The sequence below is a fragment of the Dendropsophus ebraccatus genome, chromosome 6, assembly GCF_027789765.1.
Source record: "Dendropsophus ebraccatus isolate aDenEbr1 chromosome 6, aDenEbr1.pat, whole genome shotgun sequence".
Taxonomy (NCBI): domain Eukaryota; kingdom Metazoa; phylum Chordata; class Amphibia; order Anura; family Hylidae; genus Dendropsophus; species Dendropsophus ebraccatus.
Genome location: NC_091459.1, coordinates 149,167,329 through 149,181,980, shown reverse-complemented (window position 1 = coordinate 149,181,980; position 14,652 = coordinate 149,167,329). Strand labels below are relative to the sequence as shown.

Sequence of the window (14,652 nt, the reverse complement as noted above, 5' to 3'; positions counted from 1 at the left end):
ACTGGTCCCCTATCAGGCCGCTATAGGGAGAGAAGGCAATAAACACAGTCATCATGGCTGCCAGGACAAGCTGGGACTTTTAGTCCAACAGCACAATAGACTAACAAATCCCAGACCAGGTCATCACTGCTTTCCACCCATGTACTGATCATCTCCTCCATCTCACCGCCAAAGCTGCACTCACATTACATCTCCTCCACTCACAGCCAAAGCTGCACTCACATTGCATCATCTCCTCCACTCACAGCCAAAGCTGCACTCACATTGCATCATCTCCTCCACTCACAGCCAAAGCTGCACTCACATTTCACCATCTCCTCCACTCACAGCCAAAGCTGCACTCACATTACATCATCTCCTCCACTCACAGCCAAAGCTGCACTCACATTTCACCATCTCCTCCACTCACAGCCAAAGCTGCACTCACAGTGCATCATCTCCTCCACTCACAGCCAAAGCTGCACTTACATTCCACCATCTCCTCCACTCACAACCAAAGCTGCATTCACATTCCACCATCTCCTCCACTGACAGCCAAAGCTGCACGCACACTGCGTCATCTCCTCCACTCATGTTACATCTCCATCACTCACATTATAGCTCTGGAGGTAAAAAGAGGATGAGACATGGTGTAACAGCAGAATAGTGAGTGCAGCTCTGAAGGTAAAAAGAGGATGAGACATGGTATAACAGCAGAATAGTGAGTGCAGCTCTGGAGGATGAGACATGGTGTAACAGCAGAATAGTGAGTGCAGCTCTGAAGGTAAAAAGAGGATGAGACATGGTATAACAGCAGAATAGTGAGTGCAGCTCTGGAGGATGAGACATGGTTTAACAGCAGAATAGTGAGTGCAGCTCCGGAGGATGAGACATGGTGTAACAGCAGAATAGTGAGTGCAGCTCTGGAGGATGAGACATGGTGTAACAGCAGAATAGTGAGTGCAGCTCTGGAGGATGAGACCTGATGTAACAGCAGAATAGTGAGTGCAGCTCTGGAGGATGATAAGACATTATGTAACAGCAGAATAGTGAGTGCAGCTCTGGAGGATGAGACATGATGTAACAGCAGAATAGTGAGTGCAGCTCTGGATGATAAGACATGATGTAACAGCAGAATAGTGAGTGCAGCTCTGGAGGATGAGACATGATGTAACAGCAGAATAGTGAGTGCAGCTCTGGAGGATGAGACATGATGTAACAGTAGAATAGTGAGTGCAGCTCCGGAGGATAAGACAGGATGTAAGTGCAGAATAGTGAGCGCAGCTCTGGAGATGACTGGAGGATAGAGTCAGTGGTAACTCTGGATCAGTACATGATAGGATGTAGAGGAGAAGATGGTGGAGCAGGGTCTTAGAGCCGACCCTGCACCCACTGCCTCATTCCTCACTGTGAGCAGGTGTTGAATGATACAACTGGTGGGGGCTGTCACCTGACCCTGCCCCTCCCCCTGGACTCCCTCGCACACTTACATCTCAGTTTGTCCAGGATCTTGCCGCCGCACATGGTCGCCAGGATCGCCTTCACCGAGAACACCGTCAGCTTCCCGTGTCCTTCACTGCAACATAGCGCAAGAGCGTCACCACACCTGTAAGCCCCGCCCCCATCCCACGGTCTGCAATAACCCCGCCCCCAACATCTCATGGTCTGCAATTACCCCAACCATCTCAAGGTTATGCAATAAACCCGCCCCCTTCACCGCGATTCTGGACAATGTGATCACATGACCTTGGATTATAAGAATCCCTGTAAGAGGGGTCACATGACCCTGTAAATTTTGGACTATTGAAATCACATGATCGCCACAGAACATTGTGGTCACACATTTAAATAAATGGTAAAAAGACCTAAGTGTTAATGAGGTCACATGATGCCATTGGACCCTATGACGTCATGACTCCGCCCCTTTCTACAGCAGAGGTGGAGTTAGAGGAGAGGCTGAGCCTGTGATGGCGGCTGATTGGCTGTCAGGCTCGTCATGTGACCCGGGTACCTGTCGTAGGCGGCGATCATGAAGTTGAGGAGGAGGCTGATGGACTGATCCACGCTGATCTGGTGGGTGGACGGCAGCCGCTTGTTGAGCTGGAAATAGATGGAGGAGATGATGGTTTCCAACCGCGAGACGTTCATCTCAGCGTGGTGCTCCAGCGTGTTCAGCCCATTGTCCCGGAACGCCTCAATCATGTTCCAGATGTCTACCAGGTGCACTGCGAGACAGACGAGAGAGGATGAGACCGCTGCCAGACAGGCAAGAGAGGGCGAGACCACTGCCAGACAGACAAGAGGGTGAGATCACTGCCAGACAGGGCGAGAGAGGGCGAGACCACTGCCAGACAGACAAGAGGGTGAGACCACTGCGAGACAGACAAGAGAGGGCGAGACCACTGCCAGACAGACGAGAGAGGGCGAGACCACTGCCAGACAGGCGAGAGAGGGCGAGACCACTGCCAGACAGACAAGAGGGCGAGACCACTGCGAGACAGGCGAGAGAAGGCGAGACCACTGCCAGACAGGCGAGAGAGGGCGAGACCACTGCCAGACAGACAAGAGGGTGAGACCACTGCGAGACAGGCGAGAGAGGGCGAGACCACTGCCAGACAGACAAGAGGGTGAGACCACTGCGAGACAGGCGAGAGAGGGCGAGACCACTGCCAGACAGGCGAGAGAGGGCGAGACCACTGCCAGACAGGCGAGAGAGGGCGAGACCACTGCCAGACAGACAAGAGGGTGAGACCACTGCCAGACAGACGAGAGAGGGCGAGACCACTGCCAGACAGGCGAGAGAGGACAACACCGACATGGGGAGGGGAGACCGCTGGCAGATAGAGGGGGGGGGGGGGGGGGGGGGAGGAGACCGCTGGCAGATAGAGGGGGGGGGGGGAAGGGGGAGGAGACCGCTGGCAGATAGAGGGGGGAAGGGGAGACCGCTGGCAGATAGTGGGGGGGAGGGGAGACCGCTGGCAGATACAGGGGAGGGGAGACCGCTGGCAGATAGAGGGGGGGGGGGCGGAGACCGCTGGCAGATAGAGGGAGAGGAGGGGGAAGACCGCTGGCAGATAGAGGGGGGGGAGGGGAGGACCGCTGGCAGATAGAGGGGGGGGAGGGGAGACCGCTGGCAGATAGAGGGGAGGGGAGACCGCTGGCAGATACAGGGGAGGAGAGACCGCTGGCAGATAGAGAGAGGGGGGGGGGGGAGGAGACCGCTGGCAGATAGAGAGGGGGGGGGAGGAGACCGCTGGCAGATAGAGGGGGGGGGGGGGAGGAGACCGCTGGCAGATAGAGGGGGGGGGGGGGGAGGAGACCGCTGGCAGAGGGGGGGGAGGGGAGACCGCTGGCAGATAGAGGGGGGAGGGGAGACCGCTGGCAGATAGAGGGGGGGGAGGGGAGACCGCTGGCAGATAGAGGGGGGGGAGGGGAGACCGCTGGCAGATAGAGGGGGGGGAGGGGAGACCGCTGGCAGATAGAGGGGGGGAGGGGAGACCGCTGGCAGATAGAGGGGGGGAGGGGAGACCGCTGGCAGATAGAGGGGGGGAGGGGAGACCGCTGGCAGATAGAGGGGGGGGGAGGGGAGACCGCTGGCAGATAGGGGGGGGGAGGGGAGACCGCTGGCAGATAGAGGGGGGGAGGGGAGACCGCTGGCAGATAGAGGGGGGGAGGGGAGACCGCTGGCAGATAGAGGGGGGGAGGGGAGACCGCTGGCAGATAGAGGGGGGGGAGGGGAGACCGCTGGCAGATAGAGGGGAGGGGAGACCGCTGGCAGATAGAGGGGGGGAGGGGAGACCGCTGGAAGATAGAGGGGGGGGGAGGGGAGACCGCTGGCAGATAGAGGGGGGGAGGGGAGACCGCTGGCAGATAGAGGGGGGGAGGGGAGACCGCTGGCAGATAGAGGGGGGGAGGGGAGACCGCTGGCAGATAGAGGGGGGGAGGGGAGACCGCTGGCAGATAGAGGGGGGGGGGAGGAGACCGCTGGCAGATAGAGGGGGGGGGGGGGGGAGGAGGGGGGGGGAGGAGACCGCTGGCAGATAGAGGGGGGGAGGGGAGACCGCTGGCAGATAGGGGGGGGGAGGAGACCGCTGGCAGATAGAGGGGGGGGGGGGGAGGAGACCGCTGGCAGATAGAGGGGGGGAGGAGACCGCTGGCAGATAGAGGGGGGGAGGGGAGGAGACCGCTGGCAGATAGAGGGGGGGGGGGGGCAGGAGACCGCTGGCAGATAGAGGGGGGGGGGAGGAGACCGCTGGCAGATAGAGGGGGGGGGGGGGGAGGAGACCGCTGGCAGATAGAGGGGAGGGGAGACCGCTGGCAGATAGAGGGGAGGGGAGACCGCTGGCAGATAGAGGGGGGGGGGGGGAGGAGACCGCTGGCAGATAGAGGGGGGGGGGAGGAGACCGCTGGCAGATAGAGGGGGGGGGGGAGTGGAGACCGCTGGCAGATAGAGGGGGGGGGGAGGAGACCGCTGGCAGATAGAGGGGGGGGGGAGTGGAGACCGCTGGCAGATAGAGGGGGGGGGGAGTGGAGACCGCTGGCAGATAGAGGGGGGGGGGAGGAGACCGCTGGCAGATAGAGGGGGGGGGGGAGGAGACCGCTGGCAGATAGAGGGGGGGTAAGTCTATAAAGCGTGCTCAGCAGTCACGGGGGTTGTTGTCACTTACGGTTACACCTCTTCTGCACGAATCGCAGCTTGCACGCCGTTCGGTAGGTGGAGAGCCGGATCACGTCAAAGTTCTGCGCCCCTAAAACACAGATCACATGACCAGATCCCCAGGAAAGCTGGGTGACAACAGAGGCAACATGGCCGCCATAATAAGTGGGGAGGGGGGGGTGGGGGGTCATTCTATATGGAGGCCGATCTGCCCATCAGGAGTCCTAGAGAGGTGGGAGAGGGGCGGGGACCAAACTTACTCATCTCCATGAATAGCTGCCGCTTCTCCGCCATCGTCCTCCTGCGCCTGCCGCTCTCCTCAATCATCCTACCGAGAAACAAGGGACACATGTCAGAGAGTAGTACCACCGGGGGGCCGCACACATCATACATGACAGAGGGGGGGGGGGGGGGAAGGAGTGTGCAGGCGGCACTACAGCAGATCTATATGGCTCCTAGTGAATGACCCCCAGATCCGGCCCAGGAGACAGCATCATGGAAAGCGAGCCACGGCCCATATTGTTCTTTCCCCTGGTGTTTATCTAGTGATAACAGGCGGCGGCCGCACACCTCCATGTATCCGGACAACCATCACACTGATCCAGGGGCACGCCGCTGCTCCACTCCTCCAGCTCTGCTATGTGGTATAATATTGTACATTGTTTGTATATCCCAACAGGACAATCCTAGAGAAGGGGAGGGGGGTGCGCAACATCCGATCCCTTCCCCAACGACCTCACACACCAAACAATCTACCGCTATACTAGTACAAGTACAAACCATGTATACATCCTACAGAGCAACCCACCACAGTGACATCAGAAAGCAAGTATAATAATACTGCCCCCTATATACAGGAATATAACTACTATAATACTGCTCCTATATACAGGAATATACTACTATAATACTGCCCCTATATACAGGAATATACTACTATAATACTGCTCCTATATACAGGAATATACTACTATAATACTGCTCCCTATATACAGGATATAACTACTATAATACTGCTCCTATATACAGGAATATACTACTATAATACTGCTCCTATATACAGGAATATAACTACTATAATACTGCTCCTATATACAAGAATGTAACTACTATAATACTGCTCCTATATACAGGAATATACTACTATAATACTGCTCCTATATACAGGAATATAACTTCTATAATCCTGCTCCTATATACAGGAATATACTACTATAATACTGCTCCTATGTACAGGAATATACTACTATAATACTGCTCCTATATACAGGAATATAACTACTATAATACTGCTCCTATATACAGGGATATAACTACTATAATACTGCTCCCTATATACAGGAATATAACTACTATAATACTGCTCCTATATACAGGAATATACTACTATAATACTGCTCCTATATACAGGGATATACTACTATAATACTGCTCCTATATACAGGAATATAACTACTATAATACTGCTCCTATATACAGGAATATAACTACTATAATACTGCTCCTATATACAGGAATATAACTACTATAATACTGCTCCCTATATACAGGAATATAACTACTATAATACTGCCCCCTATATACAGGAATATAACTACTATAATACTGCTCCTATATACAGGAATATAACTACTATAATACTGCTCCCTAAATACAGGAATATAACTACTATAATACTGCTCCCTATATACAGGGATATACTACTATAATACTGCTCCTATATACAGGGATATATACTACTATAATACTGCTCCTATATACAGGAATATAACTACTATAATACTGCTCCTATATACAAGAATATAACTACTATAATACTGCTCCTATATACAGGAATATAACTACTATAATACTGCTCCTATATACAGGAATATACTACTATAATACTGCTCCTATATACAGGAATATAACTACTATAATACTGCTCCCTATATACAGGGATATAACTACTATAATACTGCTCCCTATATACAGGGATATAACTACTATAATACTGCTCCTATATACAGGAATATACTACTATAATACTGCTCCTATATACAGGACTATAACTACTATAATACTGCTCCTATATACAGGGATATAACTACTATAATACTGCTCCTATATACAGGGATATAACTACTATAATACTGCTCCTATATACAGGGATATAACTACTATAATACTGCTCCTATATACAGGGATATACTACTATAATACTGCTCCTATATACAGGACTATAACTACTATAATACTGCTACTATATAGAAGAATATAACTACTATAATACTGCTCCTATATACAGGGATATACTACTATAATACTGCTCCCTATATACAGGGATATACTACTATAATACTGCTCCTATATACATAATACTGCTCCCTATATACAGGAATATACTACTATAATACTGCTCCTATATACAGGAATATAACTACTATAATACTGCTCCCTATATACAGGAATATAACTACTATAATACTGCTCCTATATACAGGAATATAACTACTATAATACTGCTCCCTATATACAGGAATATACTACTATAATACTGCTCCTATATACAGGAATATACTACTATAATACTGCCCCCTATATACAGGAATATAACTACTATAATACTGCTCCTATATACAGGAATATAACTACTATAATACTGCTCCTCTATACAGGGATATAACTACTATAATACTGCTCCCTATATACAAGAATATAACTACTATAATACTGCTCCTATATACAGGGATATAACTACTATAATACTGCTCCTATATACAGGAATATAACTACTATAATACTGCTCCTATATACAGGAATATAACTACTATAATACTGCTCCCTATATACAGGGATATAACTACTATAATACTGCTCCTATATACAGGAATATAACTACTATAATACTGCTCCTATATACAGGAATATAACTACTATAATACTGCTCCTATATACAGGAATATAACTACTATAATACTGCTCCTATATACAGGAATATAACTACTATAATACTGCTCCCTATATACAAGAATATAACTACTATAATACTGCTCCTATATACAGGAATATAACTACTATAATACTGCCCCTATATACAGGAATATAACTACTATAATACTGCTCCTATATACAGGAATATAACTACTATAATACTGCTCCTATATACAGGAATATAACTACTATAATACTGCTCCCTATATACAGGAATATAACTACTATAATACTGCCCCCTATATACAGGGATATAACTACTATAATACTGCTCCTATATACATGAATATAACTACTATAATACTGCCCCCCTATATACAGGAATATAACTACTATAATACTGCTCCTATATACAGGAATATACTACTATAATACTGCTCCTATATACAGGAATATAACTACTATAATACTGCCCCCCTATATACAGGAATATACTACTATAATACTGCTCCTATATACAGGGATATACTACTATAATACTGCTCCTATATACAGGGATATAACTACTATAATACTGCTCCTATATACAGGAACATAACTACTATAATACTGCTCCTATATACAGGAATATACTACTATAATACTGCTCCTATATACAGGAATATAACTACTATAATACTGCTCCTATATACAGGAATATACTACTATAATACTGCCCCTATATACAGGGATATAACTACTATAATACTGCTCCTATATACAGGAATATACTACTATAATACTGCTCCTATATACAGGAATATACTACTATAAGTCTGCTCCTATACACAGGGACATGTACATAGGGGCAGTATTATAGGAGTAGAGTATACAGTGCAGTATACAGTGACATGTGATGGCGGTCAGGGTGAAGTCACCATCAGACGCTTCCTCTTCTGAGCTGTTGTTTCCTGATTGTTGCACAAGATTGGAGGTTTATAAAATCTGATACCAGAGACGAGGGAAGTGACAACCGCAGCGGGGGGGGGGGGGGGCATAGGAAGCCCCCTAAGATGTGAGGAACTCTTACCAGCCCGGGTGTATGCTATTACTCGTGTCTATCAGTCCCTGAGGAAAATGGGTGACAGACAACATGGCTGCCATGGGGGGGGGGGGGGGGGGGGGGAGAATAACTCCCGGTAGTTGTGATACAGACCCAGCAGTCACACCACCGACCAACAGGACTATGGGAAGCTGTGTCAGCCATCATGGCGGCCATATTGGTTGTCACCCTGACCTGGACACGTGAGGAGGAACCTGGACAACAAGTATAAGGGAAACTGGTGGAGAGGAGCAGTTACTATAGCAATGAATAAGATCCCAGCATCCACAGCAACCAATCAGATCCCAGCAACCAATCAGATACATATGTAGATCTATATCATAGAAATGAAAGTCTGTCTGTCCCATATAGACTTCCAAACGCCTGAACCGTTTGACCCCAAATTTGGTCCACAGATACATTGGGTGCCCGGGAAGGTTAGAGCGAAGGTCCCGTTCCCGCCAGATGTACAGGAGGGGAGGGGGAAGAGCGCCCCATAGAGATGACTGGTAGAATCTCCACACTGCACACACAGGTGATATAATTAGTGCTGCAGGTCTCCAGCAGTAATGGCAGTTGGGAGCCTTAGCAACCAATAGGATTACTACTTTCATTTTCACAGGGAGCTGGAATCTGATTGGTTGCTAGGGAAGTTGCCCCACAACAGATCCACAGAAATAACTGGTAGACCCCCTACTCCATCTATACAGTACATGTATACAGGACCCCCTACTCCATCTATACAGTACATGTATACAGGACCCCCTACTCCATCTATACAGTACATGTATACAGAACCCCCTACTCCATCTATACAGTACATGTATACAGGACCCCCTACTCCATCTATACAGTACATGTATACAGGACCCCCTACTCCATCTATACAGTACATGTATACAGGACCCCCTACTCCATCTATACAGTACATGTATACAGGACCCCCTACTCCATCTATACAGTACATGTATACAGGACCCCCTACTCCATCTATACAGTACATGTATACAGGACCCCCTACTCCATCTATACAGTACATGTATACAGGACCCCCTACTCCATCTATACAGTACATGTATACAGGACCCCCTACTCCATCTATACAGTACATGTATACAGGACCCCCTACTCCATCTATACAGTACATGTATACAGGACCCCCTACTCCATCTATACAGTACATGTATACAGGACCCCCTACTCCATCTATACAGTACATGTATACAGGACCCCCTACTCCATCTATACAGTACATGTATACAGGACCCCCTACTCCATCTATACAGGACCCCCTACTCCATCTATACAGGACCCCCTACTCCATCTATACAGTACATGTATACAGGACCCCCTACTCCATCTATACAGGACCCCCTACTCCATCTATACAGTACATGTATACAGGAAACTACAGGTATACAGGACCCCAAAACTATACACTACAAGTATACATGCCCCTGTCAGATAGGTGACACAGACACACAATGGCTTCATCGTTTTGTTGCAGCATGGATCATGTCCCCAATTGGATCAGAAACACCTACAGATGTGTATGGGGCCACAGAACTCAATGAGTCTGCATGTGTGACAGCGGCCACATGTCACATGATTCATGGGAATATAACAATGTTTAGGATCCAGCTGGCACCACATGATAGAATAATATGCAAGTTTGGGTCTTTTATACTGTAAGAAACCAGACACTTTCTAGAGAGGAATGGGAGGTATGGGTATACAGGACACTACAGGTATATAGGACCCCAAAACTATACACTACAGTTATACAGGACCTCCACCAACTATATACTACAGGTATACAGGACCCCCAAACTATACACTACAGGTATACAGGACCATACAAATATACACTACAGGTATAAAGGACTATAAAACTAAACAATATGGGAGAGATTTATAAAGGGTGTAAATATACTCTTTGTGTAAACTGCCCACAGCAACCAATCACAGCTCCTCTTATATTTTACCAGAGCTGAAAGCTGAGCTGTGATTGGTTGCTGTGGGCAGTTTACACCAAGTGTATATTTACACCCTTTATAAATCTCCCCCTATAGGTATACAGGACCCCAAAAACTATACACTACAGGTATACAGTTCCCCAAAACTATATACTACAGGTATACAGGGCCCCAAAACTATATACTACAGGTATAAAGGACCATAAAACTATACACTACAGGTATAAAGGGCCCTCAAACTATACACTACAGGTATAAAGGGCCCTCAAACTATACACTACAGGCATACAGGACCTCAACCAACTTTATACTACAGGTATACAGGACCCCCAAACTATACACTTCAGGTATACAGGACCTCCACCAACTATATACTACAGGTATACAGGACCTCCACCAACTATATACTACAGGTATACAGAACCTCCACCAACTATATACTACAGGTATACAGGACCTCCACCAACTTTATACTACAGGTATACAGGACCCCCCAAACTCTACACTACAGGTATAAAGGACCCCCAAACTATACACCACAGGTATACAGGACCTCAAACTCTACACTACAGGCATACAGGCCCCACAAACTGTAAACTACAGGTATCCACGACCCTCAAATTATAAACTACAGGTATACAGCACCTTCACCAACTATTTACTAGAGATATACAGGACCTCCACCAACTATACACTGCAGGTATACAGACGCCCCCCCCCCCCCAAACTATACACTACAGGTATACACTAATTCCACTGATTAATTCAGATGAAACAATACCTTTTAGGCGATTGCAGTTACCTGTTAAGCATCATTTGCAATGGCAATAAACAAGGCCCAAGCCTGATCACTGCAGGTGGCAACATAAATCTGGATTCTGCATCTTTTTCACATGGACAATTGTTTGTTGCTGCTCCGGAGTTGTATCAGGTATCTTTATGTCTATGTACCTGGCAATAACACTGCCAATGTTGTACATAACCAGGCTCTGTATATAACACTGCCAATGTTGTATATAACCAGGCTGTATATAACACTGCCAATGTTGTATATAACCAGGCTGTAAATAACACTGCCAATGTTGTATATAACCAGGCTGTATATAACACTGCCAATGTTGTATATAACCAAGCTGTATATAACACTGCCAATGTTGTATGTGACCAGGCTCTGTATAACACTGCCAATGTTGTATGTAACCAGTCTGTATACTGTATAAGACTGCCAATGCTGTAATAAACCAGGCTCAGTATAACACTGCCAATGTTGTATATAACTAGGCTCTGTATATAACACTGCCAATGTTGTATATAACCAGGCGGTATATAACACTGCTAATGTTGTATAAAACCAGGCTCTGTATATAACACTGCCAATGTTGTATATAACACTGCCAATGTTGTATATAACCAGGCTCTGTATATAACACTGCCAATGTTGTATATAACCAGGCTCTGTATATAACACTGCCAATGTAGTATATAACCAGGCTCTGTATATAACACTGCCAATGTAGTATATAACCAGGCTCTGTATATAACACTGCCAATGTTGTATATAACACTGCCAATGTTGTATATAACCAGGCTCTGTATATAACACTGCCAATGTTGTATATAACCAGGCTCTGTATATAACACTGACAATGTTGCATATAACCAGGCTGTATATAACACTGCCAATGTAGTATATAACCAGGCTGTATATAACACTGCCAATGTTGTATATAATCAGGCTCTGTATACAGTCTGATCACATGAAATCTTAGTTTGGCTATTAGGTATTTAGGATGTTTAAAGTATTTAGTTTATTTCTAATGTGCAGAAGCTACAATTTACATGAACAGTGCAGAACTGTCAGGTATATAGGGGTATATAGGGTGCCTGGCAATTTCCCCTTAAACAAAAAAACAAGGGTATAGAGTGGCCCCCTGAGCACTCTGGGAACAAATCTAATTAACACACTGACAGACACTTTATACCTGGGCAGCGCCGGGTACATTTTCTAGTATATATATATATATATATAGTGTTATATACAGGAGAGGTGACACACATCTATATATATATGCAAAAAAGGGGTCTGTGGAGCCTCAGTTACGAGTCCCAAAACACGGGAATAGGCAGATATCCCTCTCTCCAGAGAAGGAAGCCCATTGCCAAGGGGCGCCTCCTAGTGGGGAGAGCACCAAACCACCCTGATACATAGCCCCTCAGGTCCTCACTCTGTTGCGAGCTTTGGGACCTAAATAGGGAAACACCAGGGTGGCCCCTGTAAGTCAAAGTCTAACTCTGTGGTGAGTATAACGACATAAGACAAGGGTTACCAAGGGTTACCAAGGCATATATATATATAACGTTCTGTATATAACACTGTGTGTCCTGTATATATGTAACCTCTGTATAACACTGACCTGTATATATGTCCCCTCTCCTGTATATACAGAGGTGACACATATACAGGAGAGGAGACATATATAAATATACACATATATATATATATATATATATATATGTGTGTATATTTATATATGTCACCTCTCCTGTATATGTGTCACCTCTGTATATACAGGAGGGGGGACATATATACAGGACACACAGTGTTATATACAGGAGGGGGACATATATACAGGAGGGGGGACATATATACAGGACACACAGTGTTATATACAGGAGGGGGACATATATACAGAACACACAGTGTTATATACAGGAGGGGGACATATATACAGGACACACAGTGTTATATACAGGAGGGGGGACATATATATACAGGAGGGGGGACATATATACAGGAGGTGACTTATAGGTAGTGTTATACCCAGGTGCTCTATACTCTCTGATGTATGTGGAATATACCAATGATTCATCAGGATGAGGGGGACACATCATACACACACATAACGGGACATACCATTATGGAAGCATGATGGGGGAGGTCACTGACAGGATGTACTGTATGAATTCAGCCCGGCGTGTATATACATGGTACCGGCTCTCACCTTTCTCCGGTCTCCGCTCCCGTTCCCCGCGGCGCGCTCACAACCGTACGGCACCGGTCGGGTGCGCGCTCCCTCTTCCTGCCAGCCCGGGAGGCGCGTCCATGACGCGCGCACTCGTATACTCCGCCCCCGCCACCTCTGCGCTCTCCACACGAGGCGTCCGCCGCCATCTTTGTCACTGGCTTTGTTTGCCAGGTCGGGATCTCCTCCTCCAGGGTGGTCTATGTACAGGCCTCCTCACCACCAATACGCTCCGCATTCTCGGCCCCACATATCACCCTGCCATAGCCGCCATGTTGTATACAAGTGTGTTGTAATTGTTCTCTGTAACCATGTTTTGTATTCTCTGCTGTATCAGCATTGCTGTGACTACCAAAGGGTTAATGGGTTAGAGGATTGCCAGCCTCATGCACTCTGCTGCCTATAAGAGACAATAGGGGTATATATACTGTGTGTTGTATTATATAGTTATTTGTGGATGAAGATGTCTTGCTGCATTTTGGTCACTAGATGTCGCTCTATGCTATTACTATAAGCACAAGCTGGAGAGCAATGATGAGAGTTACAGGGGAAGTTAGGCGCAAGGCCAAAAAGATTATGGCAGCCAGGGGTGGGGGAGCATAAAAAGAAGTCACATCCACCTGTCATGTGCGCCACCACCTGGCTGACGGATGTCCCGCTCAGTCAGTGGTTGGCCAAGCAGGCTAAATCCCACCTACTTGTGACGTTCAACCTGGGTCGTGACTTAACCAGTAGAAGAAGTCACGCGGCGGGGTACGGGAGCTCCGCGATGCAGCACACCGGGCCAGACGTCTCCTTTAATGGTGTGAGTAATGTTCTGCACATATCTGCCACCTGCGGAGAGACAGTCCCTGTAATGGTCACCTCACAGAGGAGATACTTCTCATGTTCCCAAAGTGTAACCAGCCAATCCTGTCTCAGGGTGCCTCAGATCTTCTCCACCAATGGGAAACCCACCAACATATAGAAGGTGGTAAGGAGATGATCTGAGGGAGGGATTTCAGCACTCAGATACTGTATCCC

The 14,652-nt window shown here is 47.2% G+C and overlaps 1 protein-coding gene across 9 annotated transcripts in view; it reads right to left on the bottom strand.

The window, feature by feature from the left end:
- DTNB (dystrobrevin beta) overlaps nt 1-13,724 on the bottom strand; it is a 136,792-nt gene extending 123,068 nt beyond the window's left edge. For 6 of the 9 annotated variants that reach the window (XM_069973230.1, XM_069973226.1, XM_069973234.1 and 3 more), the window contains exons 1-5: nt 13,609-13,724; nt 4,897-4,964; nt 4,647-4,727; nt 1,991-2,204; nt 1,470-1,555 (exon numbers count right to left, since the gene is read on the bottom strand). In XM_069973230.1, coding sequence (XP_069829331.1) covers nt 1,470-1,555; nt 1,991-2,204; nt 4,647-4,727; nt 4,897-4,963 — 448 coding nt within the window. In that variant the 5' untranslated portion in view covers nt 4,964; nt 13,609-13,724. The other 3 variants (XM_069973233.1, XM_069973235.1, XM_069973229.1) reach the window with 2 other exon arrangements.
- Nucleotides 13,725-14,652: the final 928 nt, after the last annotated feature.